The following is an 18,026-nucleotide window of genomic DNA, read 5'->3' as shown; positions in this document are numbered from 1 at the left end:
CCCCGCCGCCTCTATAAATAGCCCCTCTTCCCGTTTCCTAAATTCCCTGCTGACGTCGGCAGCGCGTCAGTGTGTAGGAGCCTCGGCCGCATGAATGAGCCGCCGCACGAGTACTACGCGCGACTATAAAAGCCGCCGCGCCAGCGGGACTGCAGGAGGCGAGCTGGCGCGGGCGCAACGCGGCCCGGCAGGTAAGCGAGACTGACCCGCGGACCGGCGACAGATGGACGGATGCACGGACACGGACGGAGGAGCAAGGAGGAGACCGGCAGGCAGTAGGTTGGAGGGCTCCTACGGGGTAGGGTTGGAGGCAGGGTGGGGGATGAAGGTTCCCTCGCAGCTGGTTGAACCGGTACCGGAGGCGTACACAGAAACCCGTGCAGCACCTGCCCGCGCCTGGATGGAGATGCAGCCACTTCGGAGGAGCATCGAACAGAAGATGGACCCCGGAGACCCCGCGGCTTTTCCTGGGGTTTCTGCGCCATCCTCTCAAGAAATTGGGGAGATGCTGGCGCCTCAAGTGACGCGCCCCCACCTCTCCCTGCCCTCATCGCGGTGACTCAGCCTTGCTGTGCCCGGCCAGCTGAGCGGGGCGCCGGCGACGGACAGACGCCCACCTGCCTGCTACCCCGAATTCAGCCGGGGCGCCCCCTCCCCGTCCTGTCCCGTCGGGCTGGTCCCTCTGCGCCCCCGACTTCCCGCCTCTGCGCGAGGAGCTGTCCTCTCAGGACCAGGCGGGGGCGGGGCCTCGGCAGGACTGCCCCGCCCCACCCCCACTGACACCCCCCCTCCCCAGCCGCCGGAAGTGCCTCTCCGCAGGGACATCTTTGACGTCACAGGGCTTTGACGTCAAGGGCCGCGTGCCTGTCCGCGAACGCTGGGGCCGAGAAAGGCGGGAGACGCGGGGGAGGAAGAGCAGCAGCGCCCCCAGCTGCAGGCAACAGAGGCACTCCCGCCCGGGCAGCGCGCCGGCACCTTGGCTCTAGACTGCTTACTGCCCCGGCCGCCCTCAGTAACAGTCTCCAGTCACGGCCACCGACGCCTGGCCCCGCCCCAGGACCGCGGAATCGGCCACCTGCCGCGCCCCTGGCCCCTCTGTACCCCGCCCCTCCCCAGGGTCCCTCAACCCCACGCTCACTGCCCGCGCCACCGCTGTCCGCGGTGCTGATTCAGCGCAGGCTCCGCCATCGGGCCGTCCGGTCCCTGGTCCCTAGGGGCTGCGAGGGGCGGCCGGCCCACACGCACTTCGCACAGTCGGGGAGCAGTCCGGCGCCGGGTCCCCGCCGTGCGCCCCGCCCCCGACCCCCCCACCCCAGCGGTCCTGACGTCAGTCTTGACTGGAGCTGCCGCGGTGCCGTCAGCAGCGCGCGCCCCGCCCCCGCGTCTCCAGGGCAACCGTGGCTTTCGATTGTTACTGTGGGAACCGAAGGTAACAGTCTACAGCCATGGTCGCCCCGCAGCACGCCCACGCGCCGCGCCGCGCACTGCCAGCCCTGGATGAGGGAGGCTATGAGCAGGAGGAAGCGGGGGCGACGAGTCAAGATTGGATAAGTCTGAGGGCGGCGGGGCGGGGCGGGAGGTTCGACGCAGGCGGGCTACTCCGGGGTTTGCCGCGCTTCCACGGAGGCAGAGAAGGAATCACGGTGTGCAGTATGGCTGACCGTTGGCCTCAGTGACTGACCTGTCGTCCTAGCCGAGGTATTGCAACCAGGGGATGGCGAGAGAAGGGGTAGTTATGAGATTTAGGTTCTTTTTATCTCCTCAGTGTGAGGGAGGCTGTTGGGACCTGGAAGCAAGAAAAAATGTTTGCCTCCTAGGGACTGAAGGGGGTAAACAGAGGAAAGTTTTCCTAAATATGTCTAACTTCATTCTTCCAGGAACTCTTAGCCGAGGGCGAAGAGTAATCCTTGAACCCATTTTTCTAATAGAGTCACAGCCTCTCCTCACTCCTCTCCCCACTCTTTCCTCCTCTGAGCCATGTAGGATAAGAAGAGTCCCCAACCCTCAGGAAGCCAGTGAGCTTGTAAAGCGTTGTCTGAACGTCTCAGCAGTCTATCGCTGTGTACTGGATTCCAGTTGGAGACAGTGTCTCAAATTAACCCTAAATTAGGGGAGTGAATCAGAAGGGCCGCAGTCCTGTTGTGCCAGTGAAGTGTGAGCAATGACTTCTTCAAAATATTGTGTATGTCACCTGCCACCAACATCACCCACTACAGGGGCTGTTGGATATTGGGTGCAGGACTTCCCTAAGGACAGTGTTGGGAATGGTTAATGCAACCCAGCCCTGCCACCAATTAATTCAATTTTTCTCTACTTTTCCATACCCTGTCCTTTTCTAAACTACTTAGACTATTGGTGTTGGTTTCACAGCTAATCAATGCCCACATGCTGCCTTCCTCCTACCCAAGGACTCTGAGGGCTTAGATTAAAATGCACTTGATTCTGAAATCCAGTGGACATCCATGGGCAGACTGTAGTGTTTGCAGGTGGGAGTAGTGGACTGGGAAGCAGGAGGTCCAGCCTGGCTTCACCAACTGGTTGTTATTTAAGGGGCCACGTTGTTTCTGAGCCTTCTGTAAAATGAGATAATAATCCCTCCTTTTGTGCAAGTAAAGATCAAATAGAATCATGTAAGTTAAAACCTTTAAAAACTGCAGAATGATACTTCACTCTTAAGTCCTATTCTACTAGGCCACTATGTACTTTGTGGGGCGGTTATAGTGTTGAGGAGACTCCAGCTCTGGGCACTTAGGCAGAATGAACAAGAAGGGGGACACATCTCTCTGAGAAGAACCTCCAGGACTGTGGCTCTTGAGAGGTTCTTTGCTAAGGGACTCTCCCAAGAGCTTTATGAATCCAAGGTGGAGGGAGAGGTAGAAAAGAAAAAGAAAAGGATATTCTGAAGGGACCACGTCTTTTGCAGTTGGAACCCATCTGGAGAAGGTAGTTGGGGGCGGGGGGACACAGAAGACTGATCATACAATATTAGAGTTTTTCAGTATCTTGGAAATCACTTAATGCTCCCACCCCCGACCTATTTTATGAATTAAGGTGAGGCCCGGACAGACATGTAGCCCAACAGTAGTGAGTGGTGGCCTCTGCTCACCTTCTGTGGTGCAGCAACGGAAACAATGACTAGAAAAGGTCAAGAATGTGAGTTCTTGGATCTAAACCAACTTTGGGTAAGTTACTAGCCTCTCTGTACCTGTTTCCTCAGTAGTAAAATTAGGTTAATAATAGTATCTACCTCATGAAGTGAGATTAAATTAGGCAACTATAAAGTTTTCACTTATCAAAATGTCTGGCATAGTTAGCACTCAATACATGGTATTCCCCTTTCTATCCTCTGGACCTCATTTTCCTTGGTTATAAATTGAAAATGTTAGCTGAATGATTCTTGAGAGCTTGCTCCCCATCCCTAGTGGAGTGCAGGAGAATCGCATGGGGGGCATTTTTCAAATACGTATTAACAGAGACTTATATTCTACTCTCTAAGCCAGCGGTTCTCAACCTGTGGGTCGCGACCCCTTTGGGGGTGGAACGACCCTTTCACAGGGGTCGCCTAAGACCATTGGAAAACAAAAAGATATTTACATTACGATTCGTAACAGTAGCACAATTACAGTTACAGAGTAGCAACGAAAATAATTTTATGGTTGGGGGTCACCACAACATGAGGAACTGTATTAAGGGGTCGCGGCATTAGGAAGGTTGAGAACCGCTGCTCTAAGCAGTCGTTTTCAAATATTATGCTGCATAGGAATGACCAGGACAGCTTGTCAAAATGCAAATTCCTGGGTCCCAGTGATTCTGTGAGTCTGGAGTTGGCCCTAGGAATCTAAGTTTAACATGATGCTGATGTAAATGGTCTACAGAATCTGTATTTGTGTTGGGGCAGTAGGCGGCGGGGGTGGGGGGGGGAGTGTAGGGGGAGACTAAGATTCTCCATTGTTCCTGGAAAGCATAATGCCAGCTGACATCTCTTTTTGGGAACTAGCGGACCACGTTTCCTTCTTCGGCGTTTTATGATTCTTGGTGGAAATTCTCCTCACCCCATGCATGAGTACTTCTGCTTCACTTAATACTGCTATGCCCTACCCTCACCCTTCTAACTTTAGGCACTGGCTAAAAATTCATTCCCCAATGTATCTTCCCCTCACTCCTTTACTCCCAATAATCCCAAGCAGCAGCAGCTGTGGTACACAAGCCATCATTTTCATCTCTTGGGACCTTGCTAAAGGCGGCAGCTTATGATTGCCATGAAAGCACATGAGCCCTGAACTGCAGGACCACACTGCATTCCATGCTGAACTGCTTATTTCTAGAGAAGCCAAGAATCTTGAGTTTTTGTGTGAAATTCCTAAAATTTTAAATACCGTAACTCCAATCTTTTCTAAAATTCTATGGGCCAAATCCAACAGGTTTGTAGGAGTAATTCAGTCCATTTCAGAGTCTCCTCCTTTTGCCAAGGAAGGGATCCCTTTAAAAGACCAAGAGTATACTTAACTGGCAGGGGAGATACCATGATCATAAAACACAAAGAGCAAGGGAGAGGCCAACTGTAGCAAAGGAGAACTTTTTCCCTATCCTATCTGCTGTAAAGGTCCTAAATCCAGTAAACTGGGTCTGTCTGGGTGGATACTGACAGTTTTTTTGTGTTTGATTTTTTTAAAAAATCTTGGACAACTGCTATCTATAGTGAACTCAGAATTTCGGGTAATTTAAGGAATATCTGTTGTCTCAGGGTGGGCTGGAGTATTTTTTTTTTTAATTTTATTGGGAAATTGGGGAAGGGGACCAGCCAAGTTGTTGTTCTTCAATCTTCTTTGTGGAGGGTGCCAGTCGCCATCTGGCTGCCCGTTGGCAGCTTGTGGCCTCTAAGCTCAAGGTGCTGTGTTTAGTCTTAGTTGTGGGTGGGCGTAGCCACCATCGAACAGGCAATTTTGTTGTTATACCAGCTAAGCCACCCTGCCACCTGTTGGCGGCTCAGTGACAGCTCAGCTTGGGCGCTGCGTCACTGGCCCATGTGGGAATCAAACCAGCGGCCCTGTTGCTCAGAGTTCTTAAGCCAACTCTTAACCAACTGAGCCACTCGGCCGGCCCACGGGCTGTATCTCATAATCCTAATTCCTGTTCCATTACTAAAGTCCCTAGGGGCAACCATGCTTGAGAGCCAGACACGGTCTCTTATGATTGTCCAGAAAAGGAACAAGCTGGTGAGCCTGCAGCGACAATGCCGAAGACAGAGAGAAATATGGGCAGAGGGGAGGGACATGGGAAGTAGGGGAAATGGCTAAAGTGGGCAGTCTTTAGAGTGCCTAGGAACAACCACCCTTCCAAACCAGAGGGGTTGCTTAGGCCTTGGCTGTGATCACTAGACATAGCATCAATTTCAGAAACTCTTTAAGTGGGGACAAAGTTGAAAAAGGGTTTCTTCTGTGCTGTCTTTGGCTTCCATCCAAGGTTTAGCACCCCCCCCCCACCCCCTTGAAGCTTAAATAGTTCAGAGATGCTAAAGCAGTTTATGGAGAAGGCAGAGAACACAAGAAGCCAGGATTTGACATAAGGGCGGCATACAACTCTGAGATCAGGATGGAGGAAGCCTCAACTCAGTATGGCCCAGGCAGCCTTGCCAGGTGAATCCTTCCCAGAACGTTTCAGATATAAACTCTTCCCTGATTCAGCCACCAAGGCCTCCTTTACTTTTGCTTGGGACTTAAGACTTCTCCCTAAAATGTGAGTGTGTATGCATATATGCATGAGCTTCTCCTGAGGGTTTATAACTGGAAACACCTCCCTACTTGGTGCTGCTCTGGAGGCTGTGTGGATGGCCAGATTTGTTATACTATAAAATGGACATTTTATGTATCAGGAAAAAGATGCTCAAAATCCAAATTACCACTTTATTGTGTGGCAGCAGTAGTGCCAGCCCCTGCTTTTCCCATGTCACCTTCTACTCATACAGGGCTCCACTGTACTTTTTCATATTTGAGTGTCCATCCAAGGTCAATGTCCATTAAGGCCTCCTGCTCCCCATTTTCTTGAGTGCAGATCTGGTCTCATATAATCTGAGTTTGAAGACTCGATATTTATCTCTTAATTGGTGATGGTGAAGAGCACTAACAGCAGTGGAGGTCCCAGAGTAAGGAAAAGGTGAGGCAGGGATCACAGGGGCTGTCCCAAAGTCATGTGTCCCTACTTGGGATGGGGTGGGGCGTGTAGGGGCCGAGGCATTTATTGATCTTTCACTCTGCAAACTGGTCCAAGAACTTGAGGTAGGCCTGGCGCTGGGGTGCAGCTGCTGGGATGAAGTGGCCACCAGAGTGGGTGAGAGTGATTGCTCCAGTGAATCGGCTAGCCAGTTGCACACTCTCCTCAGAGGGGATGACACGGTCAGTGTCCCCAAAAACATGGAGTGAAGGCAGTGACAAGGGGCCCTGCAGGATAGATTCCTGGAGGCCAAGCCCCCGAGGACAGAAACCAGATATTAGAATGATAAATCTTGGCAAGGGGAAGCGGCGATCGCCCGCTTGGCTAAGGGCACACACAAGCGCTGCTAGCGCAGCCCCCTGGCTGAAACCAAGAAGCCCATCGAAAGGTCCCAGCTTGTTCAGTGCCTGTGCCACCGTTCCCAGGGCTTCCTCCAGACCTCTGCACACTGTGGGCTCTTTCAGTGCGGAGAAAACGTCTGCCTCCTGTTCTGAAAACCACCAGCCTCGAATCTGCTCCTCTGGAGGGCAGGGCCCTACAGCGATATGGGGGAGAGGATGGGGTTAGGGAAAGGGGGAATCCAGGGGGTAAGACACGAGCAAGGGAGGGAGCGTTTGACAGGGATACAGGCTGACGGGAGAGAAGGCAGTCTGGGGGGAAACGAGGTGGGGAATCCACTGTCGTGAAGAGAGGGGAAAGACATCACAGTGGAAGCCTGGGAGGCTGGGATAGAAAAAAATGAAGGGTATGGCTGGAACGAAGTGGGAGGGTGGGAGAATGCTAAAGGGTATTATGGAGACGAAGCAAAATAGAGACTTCGGAGCGCATTTCCTGGGCAGAGCTCGTCTCACCAGACTCCGGCCCGGCGCCCTCCAGGCCCGCTACGTCCACGACCGGGTGCGGGCCGCTGAGGCACACGAGCTCGGCGCGGCCCCGCAGCGCTTTCCTCAGCGCTCCCGTCTTCTCGCGGAAGCCCCGCTCACTCTGCCGGAAGCCCGCCAAGCACAACACCCGCAAAGGTTGCCGAGCGGCCATAGTGCGGGACAGAGCGCCTCAGGGAGCGGAAGCGCCCTTTTCCCGAGCGGAAATTGAATTACGCAAGGGGGCGGACCCAAGTGTCGGCACCACCCTGAAGGCGGGCCTCAAAGCGAGTGGGCATTCCCAAGACAAAGCGGAGGGGTGAGGCGCGGCCAGAGCTGGGTGGGTACCTGAGACCCGGGGGCGCCTCAAGGAGTAAGCGGCTCCCCCTTGTCTCTGCAGCTGCAACCCTCGCAAGTCGCATCTGAAGAGGGGCGCGTGGATTCCTCCTGCACCTGAGATCACACGTTTTGGTCAGGATTCCGCTTCTACGATGTCCTTCACCCAGCTCCTGTTTTTCCCGTAGCGGCCGCATGGCGGCGGCCTCGGCTCACGTCGCTAGGGAGCGGTCAGTGTCAAGGCCGCGCCCAGGAGGGGCCACTCCTCCCTCTTTGGAGTCCCTGCCTACCTTCCTCAGCACAGGCCGACCTGGGGTCCGGGGGGGCCGGTCCCGTCCGTGGTTCACTGTCCATGGCCCCAAGGAGCTGCCAGCATAAAAGTCCATGGGGTAGGGCTGCTGCCAGGAAATGTCCCTCAGGGCCACTGCCGCCTAGGGGAGGAAAACAGGACAATAACACCTGCCAACATTTTTTTTTTTTTGGCAGGATTACTTAATCCAATCATAACAATGGCTTAAGATGGTCCTGTTATCCCCATACCACAGAGGAAATGTGAGGCTCAGAATGGCTAAGAGACTTACCCAAGGCCACCCAGCTAGAAAGTGGCTCAGTTGTAACTAAGTGTTGCCCACCCATCCCACTCTACTTCACATCCCTCCCTTAACAGAACCAGGTGCAAAGCCCGCTCTCTCTCAGGGATTTTCAGATCTCCGTGTTACCTCATAGGGTGTCAGCAGCGGCTTGGGAAAGGCTGTGCCCCAGTCAATGGAGAGGCGTGGACATGCCACCTGCACCCACCTGGGAAGGGAAGTCAGGTCAGACCCAAAGGGGGGGGGGGGAGTGTCCTGCCACTCTCCTGGGCAGCATGCTGAAGAACATGACGGTGTCCCCAACACACCCAGTTAATGCTTACTATAATTCTAAAGACTGTCACCTGCTGCTGTTTAGAATAACACTACAGTGTTGCTTGTCTTCTGTTTCCTCCATTGACTACAAGTTTTCCGAGGGTAGGGCCTGGGCAACTCATATGTGATAGTATCCCCAGAATCAAATTTAGTGCCTGGGATAGTGCAGGTGCCAACCATCCCTCAAACTCATTTCACATAGAACCACTATGATGTTGCAGTCACCTGTGAGCCCCAAGGCAGACAAAGTAGTGTGATCCATAGCCAAGGGTAGCCCCTGCTGGATAAATGCTCTGTCAACATTAAAATTTCATAGTCATGGGAGCAATGCCCATTGACTCCAGCCTTCAATATGTGCTGGGCAGGGCCTAGTTCTAAGCTGCTTTAGCAGAGTCATAGCTTGGTAAGTAAGGTGGGGAAACTTACACATCCACCTGAGGAAGTAGGCTAAGCTTGCTGGGGAATATCTCAGAGAGCAGCAGCCTCACGAAGGGTAGTCCCAAGGCTTGGAGCCGAGATTCCAGGTGCTGTTGGTAGAGACAGGCAAAGCTGGTGTCGTCATGATCAAGCAGCCAAGGCTAAATCCCTTAGCCTACTGATTTTCCCAGTCATTCTCTGAGCCATGCTGAGCCCTCTGACCTCCAGAATCTTGGGGCTGCCCTGGCGGCCCAAAGTGCCCAGAATAAGGCCCCAGGATTTAGCAGAGCGGGCAGTGGCTATGGCTTCTTGGCGGTTGGCCTGCATACGCTGGTGGTCATAGTGCTCTCTGGATAGGACTTTGCTATATGGATCGTATCTGGAAAAGAAGAAGCTGTCAGGGTCACGGTGACGGTCACTCATGGGACTTGGGTATGCACATGGCTCCGTGACTCAGCCCCTTGGTCTCCTGAACCTTCAGGCTCCAATGCAGGTAATTAGGAACAGTAGCAAGGGCAGAGACTATCATTGGGAAGATCAGTCCCACAGCTGGATCAGGCAAGAGTGGGAGAGGGTTTTAGGATCTCCGTGTGAATCCCAGGGCATGAGTGTATACGGTGCAGCAGCAGCCCAGGGTTTGATATCCAGATTCAGGACCCAAATGCCTCAGATCTTTAGGGTGGGGTGTGTTAAATGGCCAGGGAATTAGGAGGTTGTGGCCGATTGAGGGCCTCAGTGGCAGAGAATCCCACTCCTTGCCCAGCTGGTCAGCCCAGCTCAGTCCATACCGGTAAGCAGGGACATTGGGGTTGGCAATCATGACAGACTCCAGATGGAAGCGGCCATCTCCAAGATATCTGCAGCGGAGTAGAAAGGGGGTGGTAAGTGTGGGATGGGGCAGCAGAAGCAGGTACTGGCTTGGTGGTACAGAGGACTGAGTCCTTGGCTGGCTATGCTACTGATTGTGTATGAACTGGCACAAGTCATTTCACCTCCCAAGGCCTTGGTTTTCTCACATGTAAAGTAAGGCGTTTGAACTGGGTGATCGTAAAGCCCCTTTAGTTACATAATGCGAAATCTAAGAACGCCCTCCCCCCCAACTTTCTGGGGGGAAGAGTAAAGGAGCAGCCAAGGCAGGGAGATCCTAACTTGGAGATGGGGAGACAGATTCTCCCTCACCTAGCTCAATACAGATATGGTAAGTAGTGTTCAGGGTGACATCTATGCTATAAATGAGGTTTGGGCTACTCTCGCCCCAAACTAGCTCTTGGGTTCAGTTGCTGAGTTGTAACAACAGCTACTGTTTATTGGACTTGTGTATTGTGTACTGGGCCTGGGCTAAGCACCTGGCATGTATGACTTCACTCAGTCCTGTCAAATAATCCTCCAAGCCACCTGTAGTGTCCCCATTTTACGAGATACAACTGAGGTTTAGGGATGTTAAGAAACTTACCCAAGGCACACAGCTATTAAGCAGTATATCTGGGACTCGACTCTAGGCTTAACCACCAGGCTGTACCCAGCATGCCCTAGGAGATGCTACCTCTAACAGTACCTTCCCAGGCCATGAAGAGGTCAGAGCATGGAAGACAATCTGCCATGGAAGGTCCTTCTCTGGGAGACACACAGAATTTTGATGAATGGTCAACACTCAGGGTGTTCCTCCAGCACACACCTTGAAGCCTCCAAGGGCACGTATCCATGAGCTCAGTTATGCAGGCACAGGGGGAATGTCCCTCGGGAGCAGGGCTGCCAGGTCTGGCCTGGGGAAGGCCCTGATATGGGCCTGGGTATGGGCAGGGGTGTCTGTGTGGGTGTAGCAAGGCCTGTGGAACCAGTATCTGCAGCCCCAGAGGTGGGGCTAAGTCAGGGGAGTGTCCCTCCCTCCTTCCCTGCCATTAGCTGGAAATGGGGCTCCCCTCCTCAGCCCCAGCCGGGAGCTGTCAGCTCTCAGGCTGACTGCATTCACACAACATTAAGCATTTCCATTACCTAAAATAATTAGGCAGCAGGAGACACGCTGCTCCTGCTTGTTAGCTGTCCGGATGCTAAATTAATGGGGCTACAGCCTGGGTGTGCCCATCCATCTTCTCCAATTATATTCCCACCATTTCTAGCCCACCCTCATTCTGCATCAGGCCCTCTGATTCCTGCCTCACCTTAGGCATAGCCTTCTGCATAGTGGACAGAGCACAGGAAACCTGAAACCTATTTGGTCCCCATCTTGCACGGTGACCTTGAGCAAATGGTTAAGGAGCTTCAGACTCCTAGGATACATTTCTTATGTCTCTATGACTGCCCCCCACCCCCATTTTTCACTTACACAACAGCTTCTGTCTCCTTGGGCAGGTAGGGGGATGTGCAGCCCAGAATCTCCCCAGGGGACAGAGGTTTGCACTGTGGTACACTCACATGATACTCAGCTTTCAGCTCCTGGGCAGCTGCCTGTAGGGAGTAACAAGGGAAAGAAAGGAACAGAGGACCAGCCTGCAGCACCTGGCGTGGGGACCCAGGAACAGCCTGGACTGGCTGCTATCTGTCCACTTACCTGCAAGGTTGACACAAACTGGATGGTGCTGACCAGGGCAAGGGCACTGGCTGGGGGAAAGGTGAGGCGGATAGAAGCCAGTAGGTGGGTAGTATCTATTCGGATATCCACAAAGACATACAGCACCCAGAAGTCTTGAGCCGAGGTGTCCATGGGAACTGGGAGGAGGGAGGGAAGCGTTCAGGAGACTTTGTTTTGGAAAGCGGGAGGGGCAGAGGACCTGGCCCAGGCCAAGGTCTCTGAGCAGCCAGGACCAGTGGTTTCAGGCTGGAGGTAGAAGGTGGGGAGGGGGCAGGTCACAAGTCCTTTAGAAGCTCTTCCTCTTGCACTCGGCCAGGGGCCCAGCCTGCTCTACCACCATCAGCCTTTCAAATACCCACATCTGGGACAGCAGCAAGGTTTCCAAGGCAACGAAATCCAAAGGAAAGATCCACCTGCAGAGCAGTAAGGCCGAGGCCATCCCAGAAACAAGGAGGACACTAGGATAGAGATCAGTGTACAGCCCTGCCTCCCTACTAGCACTTGTCCTTCAAGTAGGATAAGGCGGCACTGTGATGGAGATCAGTGTACAGTCCTGTCTCCCTACCAGCCCTGCCAGGTCCAGGTGTCCTGATCTGCCGTACCCAGGCAACTGTGGCCATAATGCACCAGGAAGTCAGCTCCCAGGGCCCTTGCAGTAAAGTCATCCACACAGCAAGCCCCATAGGTCACGTCACCCATCACCATCACTTCAGCTTCTGTGAACCTGTGGAGGTGGGAAACAATGGGATGGTGACACGAGGAGTGAGGTGGGAGAGAGACCTAACCCTATAGAGGTATCTCAGGGCCCAGCTCCTCTCTCACTACCTCTTCCAATCCCTTGGGTAGCAGCTGCCACTTCTGCCAACAAAGAGTAGGAAGAGCCCAGATGCCACCTCCTCCAGCCCTGGCAGCAGCTTCTGGAACTGTAGCTGTATGAGGATGGTATCTGCAGCACCCTGATTCTTCTGCCCAGGCTCAGACTGCAAGAGGGACCCCCAACTCTTAAGACTGGCGTACACAGGGTCAAACACAGACCCAGACCTCCAATGCTCTTACTCATCCCAACCAGAGCGGTGAGCAAGTACACATGTGCAAAGGCACCCACCCCTACGCCCTGGTACCGTTGGGTGCGTGGGCATGCATGTGTGGGTACACACAGCCTCCCTGACTCCCAGACCCCCTGCTACTTCCTCACCCTTAGTCAGGGCTCTCTGTGCCCAAGATTGGGGGACCCATGCACAGCTCTACAACAACAGCACATGGCACCGCCCACACACCTCATGTATCAGGAAGAGTGGGCTCTGGCCAGCACATTGCCATAGGATCTGCTGCCAGGCCTGAATCACTATGGGACGGGGGTGGGTAGGGAAGACCATGCACCCCCTGAACTCACTAGAGGCATGGAGCTAGAGGACCAGCTCTTCCCTGAGACCCACCCCTGCGGCATGTATCTTGGCTTAGTGATGGGTCTTCCCATTCCTCTCCTGGAGGTGTGGTGGGGAAAGCTGAGCTGCTGCCAGTCAGCCCCCATCCCCCTCCTCCTCCTTCCCCAAATCAGGCTGTGCACAGAAGCAGATTATTCAGTTCCTTAGAATGCAGCCCAGGCATCTGAGTCAGCCTGAGCACTTAATTTTTTATAGATTAAAATGTATGCAAATTGGCCCAAGCCCCAGAGAGCATCCCCAAGGGGCAAGAGGGTGGCAGCTGATGAGGAGTAGGGTGGGGGAGGGCAGCAGCAGGGAAATGGGAGGTTCCCATCACCAGATGACCTCCCCTTCCTCCATTCCCCCTCCCTGTCCCTGTGCCCATTCCAGATGGCTGAGCACTCAACTCCCACTCCCAAGGATGGCTCATTGTATTGCAGAAACTTAAACGGATGGGGAGAGGAACTGAATACCATCGCCTAAGCACGTCTCCCCCTGCCAAGCCCCTCATTGCCCTATTACTCCAGATGAGACAGAAAAAGGGGTTCCTCACGCTGACTACTCAGCACATTCAAGGGTTAGCTCTGAGGATTCTGAGGTTCCTCCTCAGGTCCCACCACCTGCTCTGTCTTAATTTTGGGTTTTTCTCTCTGTGTGTGTATCATTATGGGAAAGGGCAGGGTAAGGCAGAGGTCCAGAAGGAAAAAATGATGACAACAGGCAGAGCTGTGATGGGCATGGGGAAGGTCTTGGCTCAGCTCCCTCTCCAGTGCCCCAAGCCTCACCTTTCCAAGATATCCACAATGGTGCAGGCAAAGAGAAGGAGGCCTTCCGGCATTTGCAAGGCCACTGCAAGACAGAGCAGACACATAAGAGCAGAGGGCTGGGAAGAGGCTGGAATGGGGACACTGCCCCTAACTAGGCCAGGCAACCTCTCCACCCCCAACCTCAGTCAAAGCTTGGGGACTCACCCTTTTTGGCTTGGGCCTGCTGGATCCTCCAGATGGTCTTGGGGATCTCAAAGTTATAATTGGAAGGCAGGACTTGAATGGCTGCCTGCAGCTGAGGGTTGTTCAGGATCTCAGGGGGGATCTGGTTGGCCATGCGGCCCAGAGGGGCTCCACCTAGGATGAATGTAAGGCCTGAGTCGGGACCTGGCTGAAACCATAGCCAGACCTAGCTAAGATGTTAACTCCACCCAAGTTTCCGGCCCAGATCCCAGATCCCAAAGGGGTTGGCCCAGCCTTCTTCCCTGAGTTCATCATGAAGCTGGAAAGACAACTCAGTAAACCAGGAGGAAATATGCATAATTATTTTCCATGTTGTGAGATTGAGCCCATGAATGGGGCATGTTTCATCTCTTACCTCAGCACAGCAGAAGTGACACCAGGGAACTGAATTAAGGGTCAAACAGTAAAAAAAAAAATCTATACAACTGCTCCTTGATAGAGAACAATCCTAAGGAAAATCCAGGAGCCAAGCCAGCCCAAGTATTCTAGGAAAATGTTCCTCTTCCCCCCAGCCCGAGAACACCTTGAAGTTCTGAGGTCCTATATAAGGGCTCTATAAGCAAAATGTTCTAAGTACTCATTTAAAAGACTGCCTTCCTTCCTTGAGTCCCACTGATTATGTCTACACTGGTTAATTCCTGCACTCTTCCCTCTCCTCATTTAAAAGGGAAATAAACACCATACACTTAACTGACTTAACAATTCCCTAATCCCATTGTTCCACCCACCTCTCACCTCAGGAAGGATGGAAAGAACACATGCTAGTCAGGACTGTGGGCAAACAGGTGGACAGAAAAGTGACCTTGCCTTTTAGGGGCTAGTAGTCTAGTGGGGGCAAATACAAATAATTACAATCCCCTGATTAAAGGAGAAAACAGGGGCAGCAGGGGAGCTCAGTTGGTTAAAGCGTGAGCTCTGAGCAACAGGGTTGTCAGTTGCATGGGGTGGTGGGGCTGCTTCCCCCGCAACTAGATTGAAAACGGCGACTGGACTTGGAGCTGAGCTGTGCCCACCACAACTAAGATTGAAGGACAACTTGACTTGGAGCTGATGGGTCCTGGGAAAAACTGTTTCCCAATAAAGTTAAATAAGTAAATAAGAAAACATTGTAGCTCTTTGGCAAAACTGCAGCCCTTAATCTGCACCCTACTCCCTACAATTCAGTTTAGCTCAACCCCCATTTATCTCTTTAGAAGCCAACTTGGAAATGTGACAAGGCAAGAAATTAACTTATTCAATGAATGTTTACTGAACTTGTACTATGTGCCAGAACTTCTGCTAGGGTCCCTTACTAGGATAGCTACGATCCTCAGACCTGATCCTTCACCCTGTGTGGGGGATTGGTGGTGGGTGGTGGTGGTGGTTGGTGATGGTGCAGTGGAGAACTAGCATGGCAGGCTGGGACCCTGATAACAGATTTGAATGTTCCCATGCTATGGTTTTGTTCAGTTGTTTCAAAGGTCTTGGAACAACCAGCCCAGTGTCTCTGGGCCCCTCACAGAAGCTCCTCTGACAGGCCCAAGTCCCTTGTGGTTGTTGGGATGTAGGAGCTGTTAGTCTTAGCAACTCAATTTGTCCCAAGGAGGCTAACAGAAGCCTCCTCCTTTATTATGTTGGCCGTAAGCTGTTTATGTCAGTATTCCCGGGAAGGCTGTGAGATCCCTGAGGACAGGGCTGTAGTCTGGTCCCAGCACCTTGCACAGGCGTGGTATTCAGTGGGCGCTCAGTAGGTGCCTGGTGACCGAAACTACCGGAAAGCATTGCTTGAGGGCCCACTTGTGGAATGCCCTCTGCAACGCGCCTGGCTCCTTCCCTCCCCGTCAGGTCCGTCTTTTCCGTGAGTCTACAGGCGTCTGTCAGCCGCCCAACAAAGGAGGCAGCGTTTCCGGCTTAAGGACTACAAGCTCCTAGGAGGGGCTGTAAGGCTACAAAAGAAAGACCGGTCCCTCTGGGCTCCGGTGACAGCCGCCCAGAACGAGTGACGGCGGGACCTTCCAGGTCTGGCGGAGAAAGGGGGCTGGCTGGCCTTTTCCCTGACTTGGGGGCCCTACCCCGAAATGCGATGTCCGGAGGGCTCAACGTTGTAGCACCCACCTCTGCCAGGGCGTTTTCGGCCCCCGGGCTCCGCCGCCTTGGGTGCAACCAGCGCCGCCATCGCCGCCCTGCCCACGTGGGGACCAAAAAGACAGCGCTAGAAGAACGCGGAGAGCACAGACCTTGCGATCGATTGCCGATCGGCCAGCGAGGGGCGGGGATTTGCTGGGCGGGGACCGTGAAGGAGAATATAGGGGAGGGGCTATTGTGGGCCCATCTCAGCCCGCAAGGTCGGGGCTCGCGGGAGCCCCTAGTGGTCCCCGACCACTGCGGTTGCACTCTCCCCGCGACCCTATCCCCACTCCCTCCCGGTCCCGGTCGGCTCGAACCTGGCAACAGAGCTCCCCTATCTGCCGACTCCCTGTCCGACTTTTGTGGGCCGAGTCTTGTGAATGGGGACATCACCAGGGCTTCCTTCTGCTCCTTTCCCTGTTTCCCCTGGTAAGCAGTGGACGCGTGTGGGTGGGGTCACATTCCCGACCTCGGAGGACCCCACTGCCCCTACAGGACAGAACTCCGCGCCCACCAGCCGAGCTCAAATTGAGTCTTGGTGCCCATTTCCGGAGAGCCAGATTGCCCTTATCACCTTTAGAACCCACAGTATGGAAGGTTCACCTGTGAAAAATTGCTAGGGAAAGCCCTGAGCCCTAGGGCGCTTTCCTGTTAGGGTGGGGCAGTCCAAGGACTCAGATTGCCTAAACCTCCTGGATTCTGGCCAACGTTTTTCCCGCCAGGCTGCCTGCCCCCTCCGGCCTAGGATAGCCTTTCTCCTGATGAGTGGCCTGAGCTCCTGGGGACCCCAAAGGTAGGAAGGCAGAGCAGCCAGTGAGACAACCTTGACCTCTGGAAGAGCAAAGTACCTGCCTTCAGCAAGGTCTGCCCCGTAGAACAACGGTCCCCAGGGCCATTTGCCCACCCAGCCCTCTGGCACCGTCTTTCTCTCCCTGTAGTGGTGTTGTGAGCACAGCTGGCCCTTTAAGGCATCTCTGTGGCCTCAGGCTCCCCTGGAGGCCCTCCTAGCTTGGAAACTCCTAATTAAGGTGCTGAGAGAAATGAAAAACAAGCAGAGAGGGACTGGCCCTGCCTGGGAGACTGCCCAGAGAGGAGGGATGGCTGGGCAGGCTGAGAATGAGCAGCCAAGGGGAGGACCAGAAGGGGTCAGGTCTCTGTCCCTCAGGCCACTGACCCAAACTCTTAGGACAGTCACAGCTTTGGACAGGAGTGTGGCCATGGGTCCCAGGAACACCCCTCTCACCTTGATGAGAGTCCAGCCTGGACTGTCCCATCTTCCCCAGGTTCTCTGGACCTCCAGGGTTCAGGATATCAATTCTAGACATCCCCTGAGTCCAGCCCCTCCCCATTCACAACACTAAGGCCCAGTCTGTGGGCAGCTTTAGCTCCAGCTGCAGCTGTAAATTTTAAGGTGGGGGGAAGATTGGCTCCAGCAATGGCTTCTCCCTACCAGGTACTCTGCCCCTTAGGGCCTTTTCCTAGGCAGAGGTGGGGCCCTTTGATGATGGGAGGCCCACTCCTTTTTAACACTGCCTCATAGCCTCTGTGCTGAATGAGCTGCCCTGGCCCGCTTTAGGAAACCAGGTGATGTCCAGGAGGACTAGATATAAAGGACCGATATGAGTGAGCATGTCCCCCAAGACCATGCAATGCAAAACTTTGGAGGCTGCCATTCAAGTTGGTCCAAGAACACCTCCATCTGTCTGTGGGGGTCTCCCTGCCTGAGTTATTCAGCAGTCTGAGTAATTACTGCCTGACAAGAGGGCGGGCACAGTGCACCCCCACATTATACTACAAAACCTGCCTACAATCACCCCCACCCCTGGCTGGACTCCAAAGTAGCACCCAGCCCTCCTGAGGCCTGAAATAACTGCTTTTCACACTCACGCCCAGCTCCAGCCAACTTTGCCTAAGATGCTGGAGTTTGTGGGGCAGGGGGATCATGGGGAGGCGGCTTGGGGAGGTGGCAGGAGTAGTAACATACCCTGATTCAGGCCCACAGTTTGGCACTGATCTGCGGTATGATACTGAGCAAGTTGTTCAACCTCCCCGGGCCTCAGTTTATTTGTGGAGGGCCTCTGCAAGCTCTCAGTGTCATCAAGTTCAGCTTTAGTGTCAGCCTGGCAAGGGTCAGGCAGGGTGTGGGGTCAGGGGTCAGCCCAGCCCTGCAGCTGGTCAAGGCTAAGAGA

At 53.9% G+C, this 18,026-nt stretch overlaps 2 protein-coding genes across 4 annotated transcripts; both read right to left on the bottom strand.

Moving 5' to 3' along the window:
* Nucleotides 1-5,889: 5,889 nt before the first annotated feature.
* OVCA2 (OVCA2 serine hydrolase domain containing) lies at nucleotides 5,890-7,412 on the bottom strand. The gene is made up of 2 exons (XM_019650481.1): nucleotides 7,062-7,412; nucleotides 5,890-6,745 (listed from the first exon to the last, which is right to left on the bottom strand). The coding sequence occupies exons 1-2, from the start codon at nucleotides 7,243-7,245 to the stop codon at nucleotides 6,246-6,248; spliced, it is 684 nt and encodes a 227-aa protein (XP_019506026.1). The 5' UTR covers nucleotides 7,246-7,412; the 3' UTR covers nucleotides 5,890-6,245.
* DPH1 (diphthamide biosynthesis 1) lies at nucleotides 6,365-15,900 on the bottom strand. Of its 3 annotated transcripts, none has more exons than XR_002124867.1 (14): nucleotides 15,826-15,900; nucleotides 13,693-13,845; nucleotides 13,507-13,570; nucleotides 11,900-12,021; nucleotides 11,277-11,434; nucleotides 11,052-11,173; nucleotides 9,517-9,585; nucleotides 8,951-9,107; nucleotides 8,738-8,838; nucleotides 8,126-8,204; nucleotides 7,697-7,837; nucleotides 7,524-7,626; nucleotides 6,650-6,745; nucleotides 6,365-6,452 (listed from the first exon to the last, which is right to left on the bottom strand). XR_002124867.1 is itself a non-coding variant. In XM_019650479.1 (12 exons), the coding sequence occupies exons 1-12, from the start codon at nucleotides 15,884-15,886 to the stop codon at nucleotides 7,543-7,545; spliced, it is 1,311 nt and encodes a 436-aa protein (XP_019506024.1). In that variant the 5' UTR covers nucleotides 15,887-15,900; the 3' UTR covers nucleotides 7,431-7,542. The 3 variants fall into 3 exon arrangements, 1 of the variants encoding a protein (XP_019506024.1); XR_002124868.1 differs by lacking the exon at nucleotides 7,524-7,626 and adding an exon at nucleotides 7,419-7,523 and having other exon boundaries at nucleotides 15,783-15,859; XM_019650479.1 differs by lacking the exons at nucleotides 6,365-6,452; nucleotides 6,650-6,745 and having other exon boundaries at nucleotides 7,431-7,626.
* Between the last annotated feature and the right edge of the window lie 2,126 nt (nucleotides 15,901-18,026).

This window comes from Hipposideros armiger, unplaced genomic scaffold (genome assembly GCF_001890085.2).
Source record: "Hipposideros armiger isolate ML-2016 unplaced genomic scaffold, ASM189008v1 scaffold_141, whole genome shotgun sequence".
In the NCBI taxonomy this organism is placed as follows: domain Eukaryota; kingdom Metazoa; phylum Chordata; class Mammalia; order Chiroptera; family Hipposideridae; genus Hipposideros; species Hipposideros armiger.
This window is presented reverse-complemented; position numbering and strand designations above follow the sequence as displayed.